This window comes from Mixophyes fleayi, chromosome 1 (assembly GCF_038048845.1).
Source record: "Mixophyes fleayi isolate aMixFle1 chromosome 1, aMixFle1.hap1, whole genome shotgun sequence".
NCBI classification, from domain to species: Eukaryota; Metazoa; Chordata; class Amphibia; order Anura; family Limnodynastidae; genus Mixophyes; species Mixophyes fleayi.
This window is the reverse complement of record NC_134402.1, coordinates 357223380-357237605: the sequence shown is the minus strand read 5'-3', so window position 1 is coordinate 357237605 and position 14226 is coordinate 357223380. Positions and strand designations below refer to the sequence as shown.

At 40.6% G+C, this 14226-nt stretch overlaps 1 protein-coding gene across 9 annotated transcripts in view; it reads right to left on the bottom strand.

Annotated features, from left to right (window-relative positions):
* Positions 1-14226, bottom strand: part of KDM2B (lysine demethylase 2B) — a 114905-nt gene that overhangs the window by 17609 nt on the left and 83070 nt on the right. For 8 of the 9 annotated variants that reach the window (XM_075178178.1, XM_075178187.1, XM_075178197.1 and 5 more), the window contains 3 exons: positions 9558-9644; positions 2449-2673; positions 1387-1530 (listed from right to left, as the gene is read on the bottom strand). In XM_075178178.1, the coding sequence (XP_075034279.1) occupies positions 1387-1530; positions 2449-2673; positions 9558-9644 (456 nt within the window). Of the gene's footprint in view, positions 1-1386; positions 1531-2448; positions 2674-6195; positions 6354-9557; positions 9645-14226 lie in introns of those variants that run through there. The other variant, XM_075178248.1, reaches the window with a different exon arrangement.

The window sequence follows — 14226 nt, the reverse complement described above, 5'->3', positions numbered from 1 at the left end:
CTAAGATCGTCATATTACATTTTTATTTTATTTTTTTAGCAAAAACAAAAAGAAGCTGACTTCTTTTTAACATGCAGTTTCAACGTGTGCGTCCTATGTCCAATGTGCGTGTCCTTCACCCATTATAAAATAATTGCATGCTAGCACCTTAAAAAAACGTTTGGGGTCTGTTCGGTGACAATATGTTTTTGTTCTTTGGCAATGTACGAATTGCTGATTCTTGTTTGTTTGTTATGCTATTTTCCAAAATAAATAGTTAAAAAAAAAAAAAAAAGTTTGGGAACCAATTTAAAATCTTAAATGCCAAACAAGGTGTGTGTGAAATGCACCGTTGAAAACCATTTTAGTTGCACTTTTCATGTGCAGTTTAGAGCATGAAAAGCTAATTTACACCAGATGGTGAATAAGTCATTAAGATACGATGACCGAAAAGCCCCAACGCCATACACAAAATATAATAAAGACTACAGAAATGAACAGACACATGAGGAAGGCAGTTCATTCTGATTTACTAGACAACAGCCTCAAACCATACCAGCAATGTGAACTAGAATTGCAGCATACACAGATTTCAAAGACTTTAACAGGACAATTTCTCTGGATAGAGGTTGTTAAAAGCTTTGTCCATGCATAAGACACAGGCAGCTATATCTTGTGCAGAGGCAGAACCTCTGATCTTTAGCGACACAGACAATTTAAGACATATAACTCAAATGCATTTATGTATTAGCAGAGCTTTTAAATACCAATGTGGATGACTTGGTGGTAAAAGACGGTTCAGTAAATTAAATGCTGGTTAAAAACACCCACAGGCCACCCTTTCCTGTCAACATGTTGAGAAACACTTTTTTCTGTGTAAAATATCCGTAAAATGACTATATACTAAAACCTTCCAAGATAAACCTTAGCTTTGTAGTTTATTTAATGACAAAATGAATGGAGAATCACTCAGCTTAACAAAGCAGCTGAAAACAAACCCTGCATCAGCACAATCATTTTTTGCATTATAAAGGTCCTTTCATATAGCAGAAGTCATGATTTGTACATTATTTAGTCCTTTTGTATCAGATAAGTTGAAGTAGCAGAGCAGATGTTGGCACTTGCACAGAAACTAATTATAGCCACAGAAAGCTATTGAACATTTCTGCAAAACTATTAATGATGGAACCATGCCAAATAAATGGGATTTGTGCTAGCAGAAATTAAGGTTGATCAAATGGAATTCTTACACTATACAGTACATATAATAGGATGTAAAAATGATTAGCCATTTCAATAACATGTCTAAAAAGTGCAACAGTAATTGTACTTTGCAGGGCCATCCGCGATATATGTATATGTAAAAAGCAAATAACTAGAATACAATCTTACACCAGTCTGTCTTACCTTAAGGCATCCTGGGTGGATTATTTCATTGCAGATGGAGCATTCCATCAGCATGACATTAAATTTAGCTTCTTGTCCTTCCACACAGTCCTCCTTTCCCGCTTCTCCACACACTAAACAGACAGCTGTGTGAGGCAGAACAGGCTAAATAAAAAACAAAAGCAAAGTAGAAATCACAGGTACATTTAGAAGACAGCAGCAAATGTAGCTAGAATGAAAGGGAAAATTACATCTAAGAGGCATCTACAGATACTTTGCTGATAAATGGTTTACAAAATAGTCTGTTTAGAATACGTTTCTCCTACTGAGGTAATGTATTAATCTGTGCAGAGACTTGGGATGTGGGACTGAATTTTATATGCACATGGCAAGGTGCAGTCACCAACTTCTTGTTCTTCTGAGTAAAACCATTAAGAATAAATAAAAATACAAGTACCACCATCTTAACCTCACTAGATTACCCTATTCCTATCCGTTACACAATTTCATACAAGACAACTACCCCTTGATCAACATTGTTGTGTGACAGGATCATTTAGCTTACGAGTCACTTTTACCTTTGCAGTCTGGCTGGGATGAAATGCAAAATGTAGACTTAACCTCATGTATCAAACTCCCATTGTCCCATAGATTGTAAGCTTGCGAGCAGGACCTTCTCACCTCTTTGTCTGTTTTACCCAGTGTGTTTATTAGTTTACTGTGTTTGTCCCCAATTGTAAAGTGCTACGGAGTATGTTGGCAATATATAAATAAATGATAATTATGATCGTTACAGTGAGAAAACAGAAGCTATTAGCCAAGAAAAGTGTCACTATTTCAACAGACCATGGAGGGCGAAGGGAGCAAGTACTGTTATTTCACTGTGTACTGCCAAGTACACAGTAGTAACATTGACAGTTTTTATTTTTAAGGTGTGAAACCCTTATAAAATATTTTAAAAAAACAACATTTTAGGTATGGTTGCATTTAAATCATTGAGAGAATCTTGGCTGCACAGAGGAGTAAATTGAAAAACAATTATAAATAACATATAAGCATCCTCACAAAAGAGACATTACGTACAGCTATACACTGCCGCATGATACACGACTGTTTCATCCGTCCTGGCCCCCCAAATTTCTTCATGTCTTTGCAAAAGTGACACTCCCCGCACTCCGTGCGTAAACAGGCCTCACACTTGCGACATCGCGTCCGTCTCCGGCGGGCTCCAGCACTGGTCCTGTTAGCAGACAATTTTACTGCAGGAGAGGTGGCTATTTTCCCTTTAGGCCTTCCCACAGCACGGTTCTATATCGGACAAATAAAAAAAAATTCCAATTACTTCACAAAAGACAATCTACAACGATGGACTTCATCTTCTGCTCCCTTTGATACGTCTACTTGCAGTCTTGTATAGTGAAAAAAAGCTTATAAATATAATGCATGCGTTACATTTCTACTCCAGGAGATACACAGTACACAAACAATTGTTCCTCAATGAGTCACATACAAAAATATATTTTCAGTAATAAGGAACTAGGAGAAATGTTTCTAATTATGCTATTCTCATGCATCCAATATCAGCACAACAGTTTTAGCAAAGACTCATTAACCGGTGTCCAGAATTCAGCCCTTAACTAAACAAACAAATCAATATCAACCTGCATCTTAGGAACCATCATCTTCTGTTTCTGCTATATTTTAAAGTGCAAACATACTCCTATGATTTCATTATTCAAGTGCAAAATTTACTAAAGGGCAAAATGTATTGGTTTAACATTCCTGTACTATGAATTATACAAATGAGATCTGCAAACCTGATATGTTCCATATTCTAACCTCCAAAGGTGGAATTTTCTTAATTTTTCTGTGCAAGAACACATATTTCTCCTTTATCCTAACTGGTTTTTTTTTTATTGATTTAATGTGATTACCTGACATTGAAACATGCCATCATAACTCAAACACATTCAAACCTTTTCAGAGGCATACAAATAAAGACACATACAAATTTATGCAATTTGCTTAAATTAAACAAATGAAATCTGATACAAAGGGGGGTATTCAATTGTTAGCGTTAACGGAAAAAAGCGAGCGCTCAAAAAATCTTAGCGTTAATACGGTAATTACTCGCGGAATTTCAGCTCGCCGCTCCCTAGCTGAAATTCCGCGAGTAAACTACCGTATTAACGCTTTTCGCGCGCAATATTACCCTATAAACGGTAATATTTTTTGAGCGCTCGGTTTTTTCCGTTAACGCTAACAATTGAATACCCCCCATAAAGTAACAGAATGTCTTAATATAAACAGATCAGCCACATTAAATATTAAAACCACTGACAAATGAAGTGAACAACATTGATTATCTCGTTACAATGGCACCTGTCAAGGGGTGGGAGAGATTAGGCAGCGAGTGAACAGTCAGTTCTTGAAGTTGATGTGTTGGAGGCAGGAAACATAGGCAAGCATAAGGCTGGGTACAAATGACAGGGTTTTCAGACGATTGTCGGGCCAATTACACGATAAATGACCATTCTGCCCGATATTGCAGTAGCGTGTACACTCCAATGATGAACAATTATCATTCCAAAGCACATCGTATTGTTTCATTTGATATTTATACTGACCTAAAAATCTTGTTTAGCGATGAAACAATGCTGTACCAATTCTGCAGTGTTTATGCACTCACAACCAGCAGTGTCCATAGATCTCTATGGAGTGTGCAGAGTCACAATCTTTTCATCCAATGATTATGACAGATGAAGAGCACAGATCTGAAGGTAAATCGTGTAAAATATCTTTAGCGTGTACATATGAATCGGCATGCTGCTGGGGAATTTTTATCCCCCCAGACGTTGGTAAAATCGTTAAGGATATCGCACGGAAATAAATTTTGCATAATGTGTACCCAGCCTTAGGATCTCAGCGGCTTTGAAAAGGGTAAAATTACGATGGCTAGATGATTGGGCCAGAGCATCTCCAAAACGGCGATCTTATGGGGTGTTCCCAGTATGCAGTGGTCAGTACCTACCATAAGTGGTACAAGAAAGGACAACTGGTGAACTGGCGACAGGGTCATGGGTGCCCAAGACTCATTGATGCCTGTAAGGAGCAAAGGCTAGCCCTTCTGGTTCAATCCCACAGAAGAGTTGCTGTAACACAAATTGCTAAAAAAGTTAATGCAGACTATGATAGGTATCAGAGCACACAGTGCACTGCAGTTTGCTGCAAATGGGGCTGTGTAGCCACAGACCGGTCATGCTGACCCCCATCCACCGACTACATTGGGCATGTGAGCGCCAGAACTGGAGCATGGAACAACGGAAGAAGATGGCCTGGTCAGTTAAATCGTGTTTCCTTTTACATCATGTGAGTTCATTGTGGAAGAGATGGCACCAGGATGCACTATGAGAAAAAAGCAAGCAGGCGGAGCCAGTGTGATGCTCAGGGCAATGTTGTGCTGAGAAACTTTAGGCACTGGCATTCATGTGGATGTTACTTTGACACATACCATCTACTTATACATTGTTGCAGACCAAAAACACTCCTTCATAGCAATTGTATTTCCTCAGGGCAGTGACCTCTTTCAGCAGGATAATGTGCCCTGCAACACTGCAAAAATTGTTCAAGAACGGTTTGAGGAACCTGACAGAGTTCCAGGTGTTGACTTGGCCTACAAATTCCCCAGATCTCAATCTGATCGAGCATCTGGGGGAATGTGCTGGAAAAAGAAGTCTGAGCTATGGAGGCCCCACCTAACAACTTACAGCACTTAATGGATCCGCTGCTAACGTCTTGGTGTAAGATACTACAGGACAACTTCAGAGGTCTTGTGGAGTCTATGCCTGGACAGGTCAGAGCTGTTTTGGTGGCATGAGGGGGGCCTAAACAATGATAGGCAGGTGATTTTAATGCTGTGGCTGATCAGTGTATTTTGTTGATTGAAACCTATTTAAAGCACATTAAAGACAGGTGTAAACATATCAAATTACTGCCTGGGTTTTTACTCATTACAGAAAACATATCAAAACTCAATAGTTATGTATGTGTCCTACAGCACTGGACACAATTCGGAATTAAGGGTGCTCTGAAGATAGTTTATTCAGAAAATGAGCAAAAAATGCCCAATAAGGAAAACTAATCTTACAATGCATAAGTGTACAAGCTGCCTAGTTAGGTGGAGAAGAGGTTGGGTCTCTTGTTGCTGGGAGATCTACAAATATTCTTCAGTGTGCTCAGTATGTACAAGGTCAAGACCAACAAAGCTAAAACTTTAAGACCTTGAAGCAGATGTGAACACACACTAATATATATATATATATATATACACACACACACACATATATACATGATATCACATAGGTGATGTCATGTGGTTTAACTAAGGAACACCACTTATCCTGTAAGCAATGCTTCTCACATCCTGATTCTCAATGAACTGGGCCTCATTAAATACAGTATTCACAAAGCTGACAAAGCTGGTGTGTGCCAATGATGTTAAATTCACATGCTCACGAATGACAGCATTACCCTTGCATTAACGATATATACATAACCATTTTTATTAGAGGAACATGTGAATGCATTAACAGGACACCAGTTTCACAAAATGGTAAAACCACAGTTAATATCGGATAATTGTTGACGTTTATGGAATAAAGATAGATCGGAAAGCCCCAATGAAGACGATCATTAATTGCTCCTGGTAAGTCCCTCCCCCACCTCCAATGCAATTTGAAATAAAACACCCGTTTCCTGCAGCTCTCACTATGCCGAGAGCATTATCTTTACCCGTACTAGTATGTAACCGCAACCTTCCCGTGCACCGACCTGATCCTGCTCAGAATCGTATTCCTCATCATCGTTGCTCAGAGAAAGGGCCATGTCTCTTCATCCGGGCCCAGTGTGACATAAAGCAGGGACACTGCAGACTGAGCCTGCACGGGTAGTGGAAGGAGGAGGGCAGAAGAAACACACTGCTTGCACAAAGGGGAGGAGGGGTGCTAGGCTGCTGATTATTCATGAGCTCGGCCCAGGAAAGGGTTTGCCACCTGCTGCTCACCAATCAGTGTCCTGGGCTGGGCGAAGAGCTGCCAGGATAGAGGAAGGGCAGGTACAGGCTACCTGCAGCGTGGTCTGGCTGCACGGTGTGCTCCTAGGATACACAGCACCACCGGCACCTACAGCGTGGTCTGGCTGCACGGTGTGCTCCTAGGATACACAGCACCACCGGCACCTACAGCGTGGTCTGGCTGCACGGTGTGCTCCTAGGATACACAGCACCACCGGCACCTAGAGCGTGGTCTGGCTGCACGGTGTGCTCCTAGGATACACAGCACCACCGGCACCTACAGCGTGGTCTGGCTGCACGGTGTGCTCCTAGGATACACAGCACCACCGGCACCTAGAGCGTGGTCTGGCTGCACGGTGTGCTCCTAGGATACACAGCACCACCGGCACCTACAGCGTGGTCTGGCTGCACGGTGTGCTCCTAGGATGCACAGCACCACCGGCACCTAGAGCGTGGTCTGGCTGCACGGTGTGCTCCTAGGATGCACAGCACCACCGGCACCTAGAGCGTGGTCTGGCTGCACGGTGTGCTCCTAGGATGCACAGCACCACCGGCACCTAGAGCGTGGTCTGGCTGCACGGTGTGCTCCTAGGATGCACAGCACCACCGGCACCTAGAGCGTGGTCTGGCTGCACGGTGTGCTCCTAGGATGCACAGCACCACCGGCACCTAGAGCGTGGTCTGGCTGCACGGTGTGCTCCTAGGATGCACAGCACCACCGGCACTTACACCACCATCTGATTAGTGCTCCAGGTTCTGTGCAGATACCATGCTTTATGTAAGCCCTTCAGAACAAATGTAAAACCATGCCACTTCCTACACACTCCACAAATCACTGCTAATCATACTGTAGTCTGCCCAAGTGAATTAGATTTGTTTATTTATATTGAATAGGGAAAAACTAGCAAAAATAGTAAAAATACACTTAACAATATTTTCTGCTTGTTATTTCTATGTAGTTCATGTAACACTACAAAGTGCTACATTTAATCTGCCTTGTAACGTTTACAGGGGTAATCATGTATGTAGTTTAATACATATTATGTTCACTAAAAGTGGCAAAAAAATATATATTAATGGTGTGTGTTTATTCCACCCCCCCCCCCCCTTCAAAAAAACATCAAAAAACTTAATAAAAACACATTTATTTATATACAAAATAATAAAACCATAAGCTTAGGTGTCACCACATGTTAGCACAATGTCTGGTGTCCAGTGTAGAAAGGGCACATTGATCACCGTCTGTGTAGATTTATACAGAGAGTGCTATGTACATGCAATGTAATTGCTGAGTACGCATTTGTTAGGGCTCTTTTTCACTATGTGTATTAATACAATACATTTAGTTTCCTGTTTCTTTGTTGTTTTGTTTTTACAACCATTTTGTAAAAAATGACTTATGTTGCAATATTAATGTGTTTTAAAAAATAATATGGGAAGTGTTTTTAAATCTTAAAGGCAGAGCAAGGATTTTAAAATGCACTGGTGTGAAAGGCAACACTGAAACAAATATAAAAGAAAAAAAAAAAGTAATGTACTTTTCATGTGCCAATTAGTGAATGAATAGCACATTAACACCTGATGATTGTGAAGGAGCCGGCAGGGTTCCAGGACAGTGACAGCACTGGTTCTGAGAGGGTCGTTCATGCCACCTGCAACTCACTAATACATAATGGATACTTTGTGCACTTAAGTATAGGGCAGCAAGACACAGTTACGTCCAATTTTTTTTTTTTAGTTTTAGGATGATAAAAATAAATCGTTAAATGAGAACTTTATTATCCCAGTATTTTGTCTGTCACAGGGTTTTTTGGTAAATACAGACTCTTATTTTGGTAGGCTTATATAACTAAATCAAAATATATAATTTTTTTTACATTTAATATTGATGTATTCACAATAGGTTAGAAAAGATAGAGTGACATACATCCACCTAAAAACAGAAAATTGTGGATTTGAGATCCCAATTTCAAACCTGGTCCAAAAGTTGACTTACTTTGAGACCCAAGTTAGGGCTATTAATCGTGTTTTCCTGGAGTCTTCTATACGTTTGCTGGCAGTGTGTTATCAGTGGACAACATGCTGCCTGCAAAAAGTACTGGGTTAGCAGGAGCAAGCAGAATGCAGGAGACCATGCTGAATGTATGACCCCAGGTTAGTAATCTTTTCAGATTGGGTTGTACTTGGGATATCCTAGGCAGAATGGAGGATAGGAATTCAATGTAATAATGTGACTTTATTTTATATGGTTTCTCAATCTCTTTCTCACTACATACCTGCTCATAACTGTAAAAGTATGTGGGGTGTGTGGTAAACAGTGCCAGAGACTTTGTCCAATAGGCTTCAAAGAAGAAAATCTGACCCTGTTTACAAGCAACACATTTGCATTCTATATTAATGTTTTCTTTTATTAAATCCCTTTAAATGTTATCAGTTTGCATATTGCATCAAGACATGGTAAAGGCAGACTACAACAATGAAACTCGTATTGCTGTTGTGTATGCTATACTCAAGTATGGATTAATTTGGTTTTGCTTACCAATATATTATATTGGTAAGCAAAACCAAGGGCCATATCCAGTTCATGTTTTTAGGATTTCTTTAATCATGTACAGCTGAGTTAATCTATTTGGCAGGGTCAGTAATTATCCCACCTGTTTCTACAGACAGAAATCCTAAAAACATGAACTGGATATGGCCCTTGAGGACAGGTTTGCCCACCCCTGCAATATAACCTATGTGAACAGGAGAACATAGTATATACACACGCACAATTTGAATTATTATTTACAGACCTGCATAGTAACGTTTAGTGTGAGCGTCCTTTAGTATACCAAAAGAGATGGAGTGAAAAAGTCCCTGAACAATAAATTGGCAGAAATAGAGAGAGTAAGGAAACATGAAAAGCTGCACCAAGCCAGTCCTTAGGGAGTCCTCACAGTACAGGTTTTCCAGGTCACAGGTGAAATCATTAGTACTTTTTAAAATGTGTCTTTCAGTAATGAATACACCTGTGCTCCAGCAAGGCGATGTGGAAAACATGCACTGTTAGAGCTCTCTGAGGACTGGATTAGGGAAACAGTGTCATAAACATATGTTAAATAACTGGTTTGTTTCTTACCTTGGCGGTCTTCTTGGGCCAAGACACCACAGGCACACCAGAAATAGCCAGATTCTGGTCATCTTCTGCATGTTCCTTCAGCACAGTCTGTGTAGCAGAAAGTTTGGTTAACTCCCACTGTCATTATACACAAAATTTATATGTATGTTTCCACTTCTTTCCAAAATAACTTACTAACAAAAGCAACAATCCTTCAAGCACTGCATCAGAACCAATTTCTTCACTATAGTCTACCCTACCTCTGGGTATTCTACCAGCTACTATTGACGTCTCCCTCTAGACTGCAAGCTCTCACATGAGGGCCTTCTGTATCATGTCTGCCCTTCCTTCATCAACCTCATGTACTTGTCCAGTTATGTATTATCTGTGTTTGGCGTGAACAACTCCGTAAACTAAAACATAGGTTAAATGCAAAAGTATGTTGCGCTAGATAAGTTAATAAGATTAAGAGCCCACCAATATGCTTCTCCAAGGAACCAGTGGAGTTTCTTAGGGATCAGTGCCGAGTCCTGTTTAATGTGTATTAATTTATAAAAAATAAATAAAAAAATATAGAGATGGATTTGTGTTGAAACTTAAATTGTATTCATCAACATGTAAAAAAAACATGTGGGACACATCTGAAAGTATTATACAGAATGAATGGCGACACAGATAAAAGGGACCTTGGCGTTATAGGAAGCACATTGGTGAGCATTGCTGTGTCACAATGCTTGGGGCCATGGACTAGATTCTGGCCAGGACACTAACTGAGTTTGTAAGTTTTCTCCGTGCTGGAGGGGGTTTCCCCATGTGCACTGGTTTCCCCCACACTCAAAGATATACTGTTCTGTTAGTTTGCTTCTGACTGGGGCAGGTACTTGACTTAAATATTCTCTGTAAGGTGGTGCATAATATGTAGGCGCTATATAAATAACAGTTAATAATAGTAGAGAGCGAGAGAGTCAGAACCATCCCACCGGCAGACAGAGGGAAAAAAAAAAAAAAAAGACAGGTGAACCATGCCACTGGGAGGGAGACAGGTGAACCATGCCACTGGGAGGGAGACAGGTGAACCATGCCACTGGGAGGGAGACAGGTGAACCATGCCACTGGGAGGGAGACAGGTGAACCATGCCACTGGGAGGGAGACAGGTGAACCATGCCACTGGGAGGGAGACAGGTGAACCATGCCACTGGGAGGGAGACAGGTGAACCATGCCACTGGGAGGGAGACAGGTGAACCATGCCACTGGGAGGGAGACAGGTGAACCATGCCACTGGGAGGGAGACAGGTGAACCATGCCACTGGGAGGGAGACAAGTGAACCATGCCACTGGGAGGGAGACAAGTGAACCATGCTCCTGGAGAGAGAGAAAGACAGATGAATTTTGCCACTGAGAGAGCGTGAAAGACAGGCAAACAAAGCCACTGGCTTAGTGGTCAGCACTTCTGCCTCACAGCACCGGGGCCAAGAGTTCAATTCCAGACCATGGCCTTATCTGTGTGGAGTTTGTATGTTCTCCCTGCGTTTGCATGGGTTTCCTCTGGGTGTTCCGGTTTCCTCCCACAGTCCAAAAACATACTAGTAAGTTAATTGGCTGCTATTAAATTGACCCTAGTGTGTGTGTTAGGGAATTTAGACTGTAAGCTCCAATGGGGCAGGGACTGATGAGAGTGTGTTCTCTGTACAGCACTGTGGAATTAGTGGTGGTATATAAATAATGAAGATGAGTGTCAGAGCAAGAGAGAGAAAGACAGGTGAACAAGGCCACTGGCAAAGAGAGACAGGCAAGCTTTCAGACAGGTTAATGAATATGATTCCAAAGCTCTGGTAAAGAGAAGACAAATTACTTAAGTTTTAACTGCTACTGCTATGGTTTTTCAGTGATCTCCTTCATTAGCCACCGAATTTTTAGTTCGCTTCACAGAAACAAGTAACTCAAGGGTTGTATCAAGGGCTGATTGATATTAAAATCAGTAACATGAGTAACATTTGCTGTAAAGTAAGAACAATAATAACACAGGTCTGCAAAAATTTTTTGAGGGACAGCCGTTTTGATTTAGTTGACCGATTCTTACGTTTTTTTGGTGCACTGAATCCAAAAATGACAGCCGTTTTGTCCTGGGACGTCAGGTTTTCGAACAAACGGGTGGTCATCGTTTAAAAAATCTCTTTACGCAAATATTTTATTTACATGAAAAATATTAACTCATTTGCACAGGTGACAACAAAATTAACACCAGACTCAAGTAGATTGCTTGTGAAATCGTCTTTTTTTAAACTCTAAACTTCTTTTTGAGCTTTTCCTCTTGTAGGTGGCTTCCGGAAGATCCCTGTACAACATCCAGCAGTAGTCAGCCATCATCGTAACACTCCATTTCCCTTGATACCTTCTTTCCATTTCTTTTATATCTTGATGGAAACGTTCTCCCTGCTCTTCACTCACTGCTCCCAAATTTTCCGGAAAATAGTCAAGGTGTGAGTTGAGAAAATGGACTTTTAAGCTCATGGAGCATCCAAGCTTGTGGAACACTTTCAACATTGTTTCCACCATTTTCTTGTAATTTGGGTCCTTTTGGTTTTCCAAAAAGTTTTTTTTATGACCACAGTTAAGGCAACCCATGCTTCTTTTTGAGTTGGAGTGATTGAACTGATGAAGTCTTTGTCGGCTATGAGTTTTCTAATATCCGGGCCAATAAAAAACCCCCTCTTTCAGTTTTGCCTCCGTTAAACCTGGAAACTTGGATATCAAGTACTTAAGGCATTTCCCAAAGATAGCGAATGCTTCAACAAATTGCTTCATTAATCCTAATTTTATATGGAGTGGTGGTAATAAAACCTTCTCAGGGGGTACCAATGTATCTCTGAGAACATTCTTTTCACCAACAACTAGACTTCTTGGTGGCCAATTTTTTTGCTTCCAGTGATTTTGTCGGTCTCTACTGTCCCATAAACATAGAAAACAAGGGTATTTGGTGTACCCAGCCTGTTGTCCCAGCAGCATACACAATACTTTTAAATCTCCACATACCAACCAGTTTTGGTTTTGATAACCCACTTTCTTGAGTGCCAACTCCAAGTTCTCATAAGTTTCCTTCAAGTACACCGAATGAGCAACAGGAATGGACGCATAACGGCCACCATTGTGAAGTAAAACTGCTTTTAAGCTTCTTTTGGAAGAGTCAATGAAAAGCCTCCATTCAGAAGAATCATACTGAATGTGGGAACTGAGCCATCAACCCCTCTAAATCACCATGAACTCTCCACATATGAAACTGAAACTGTCGGGCGAATTTACACACTTTCTTGGAGGCATTGCACTCATTTTGAACCACACAGACAATAGCAGGATGACGACTGAAATGAAATACAAGATTGTGGAGGAATCGGAGAACAAGTTAATGCATGAAAGAACATGTCCGGGCAGGTCCTAGCAAGCACACTCAACAGTGCAGTGATCACCATCAGGACAAATAAATATGTATTTTCATGTTTTTGAGAGCACTGGCAGTGAAAATAAATTTGTTTTTCCATGTTTAGTTTTTTTCCCCCCCAAGTATGATGAATTTGAAATTTAGCGATTTCCAGCTACCTGTTTGACCAAGGCACATTTCGATTGTGAAAAAACCTCACGTCCCAGGAAAAAACAGTGGTCATTTTCGAATTCAGCGCACCAAAAAACATAAGAATCAGATAAAATTATGAAAACAGCTTTTTGGTTCCAGACCTGTGTAATTATTTCATATACCAAACAGCAACACAGGGGTGATGAAGTGCTTTTCACAAAAGGCGTAGAGTTGTCCTGTTGCATGCTCTATTACTCGGTGTTGCTGTTTGGTCCGGAACTGTGGTAGCACCTTGTATAACTAGTAGGTTAATTGCTGCTATCAAATTGAGCCTAGTCTCTTCGTCTGTGTGTGTATGTTAGGGAATTTAGACTGTAAGCTCCAATGGAGCAGGGACTGCAGTGAGTGAGTGCTCTGTACAGCCCTGCAGAGTTAGTGGTGCTGTATAAATAGCAGATGATGATTCAGATAAATCTACATTTTATTTATCTTTTGTAAGTGGTTTTAACCTCTGTTGAGAATAAATACATTGGAAACAATTCCACACATGTGTGGCCTTTTTCCTTACTCTTTAAAGGAATCAACTATCTGCCTACTGTATTTGGGACTTTTGAGATCATTACTTGAGGATTCCAGATAAGCCTTATTTTCTTTTCTTTATATACACACACACACACACAGTCATGGCCAAAAGTTTTGAGAATGACACAAATATTTTTCAAAAAGTCTGCTACCTCATTGTTATGATGCCAATTTACATATACTCCAGAAATTCATGGAGTGATCAGATGAAGTGCAATCAATCTCCAAAGTCCCACTTTACCATCACAATGAACTTTATCACAAAAACAACATTTCCACTGCATTTCAACCCCGCCACAAAAGGACCAGCTGACATCAGGTCATTGATTCTCTTTTTAACACAGGTGAGAGTGTTGACGAGGACAAGGCTGGAGATCACTCTGTCATGCTGACTGAGTTAGAATAACAAACTGGAAGCTTTAAAAGGAGGGTGGTGCTTGAAATCATTGCTCTTCCTCTGTAAACCATGGTTATCTGCAAGGAAACAAGTACAGTCATCATTGCTTTGCACAAAAAGGGCTTCACAGGCAAGGATATT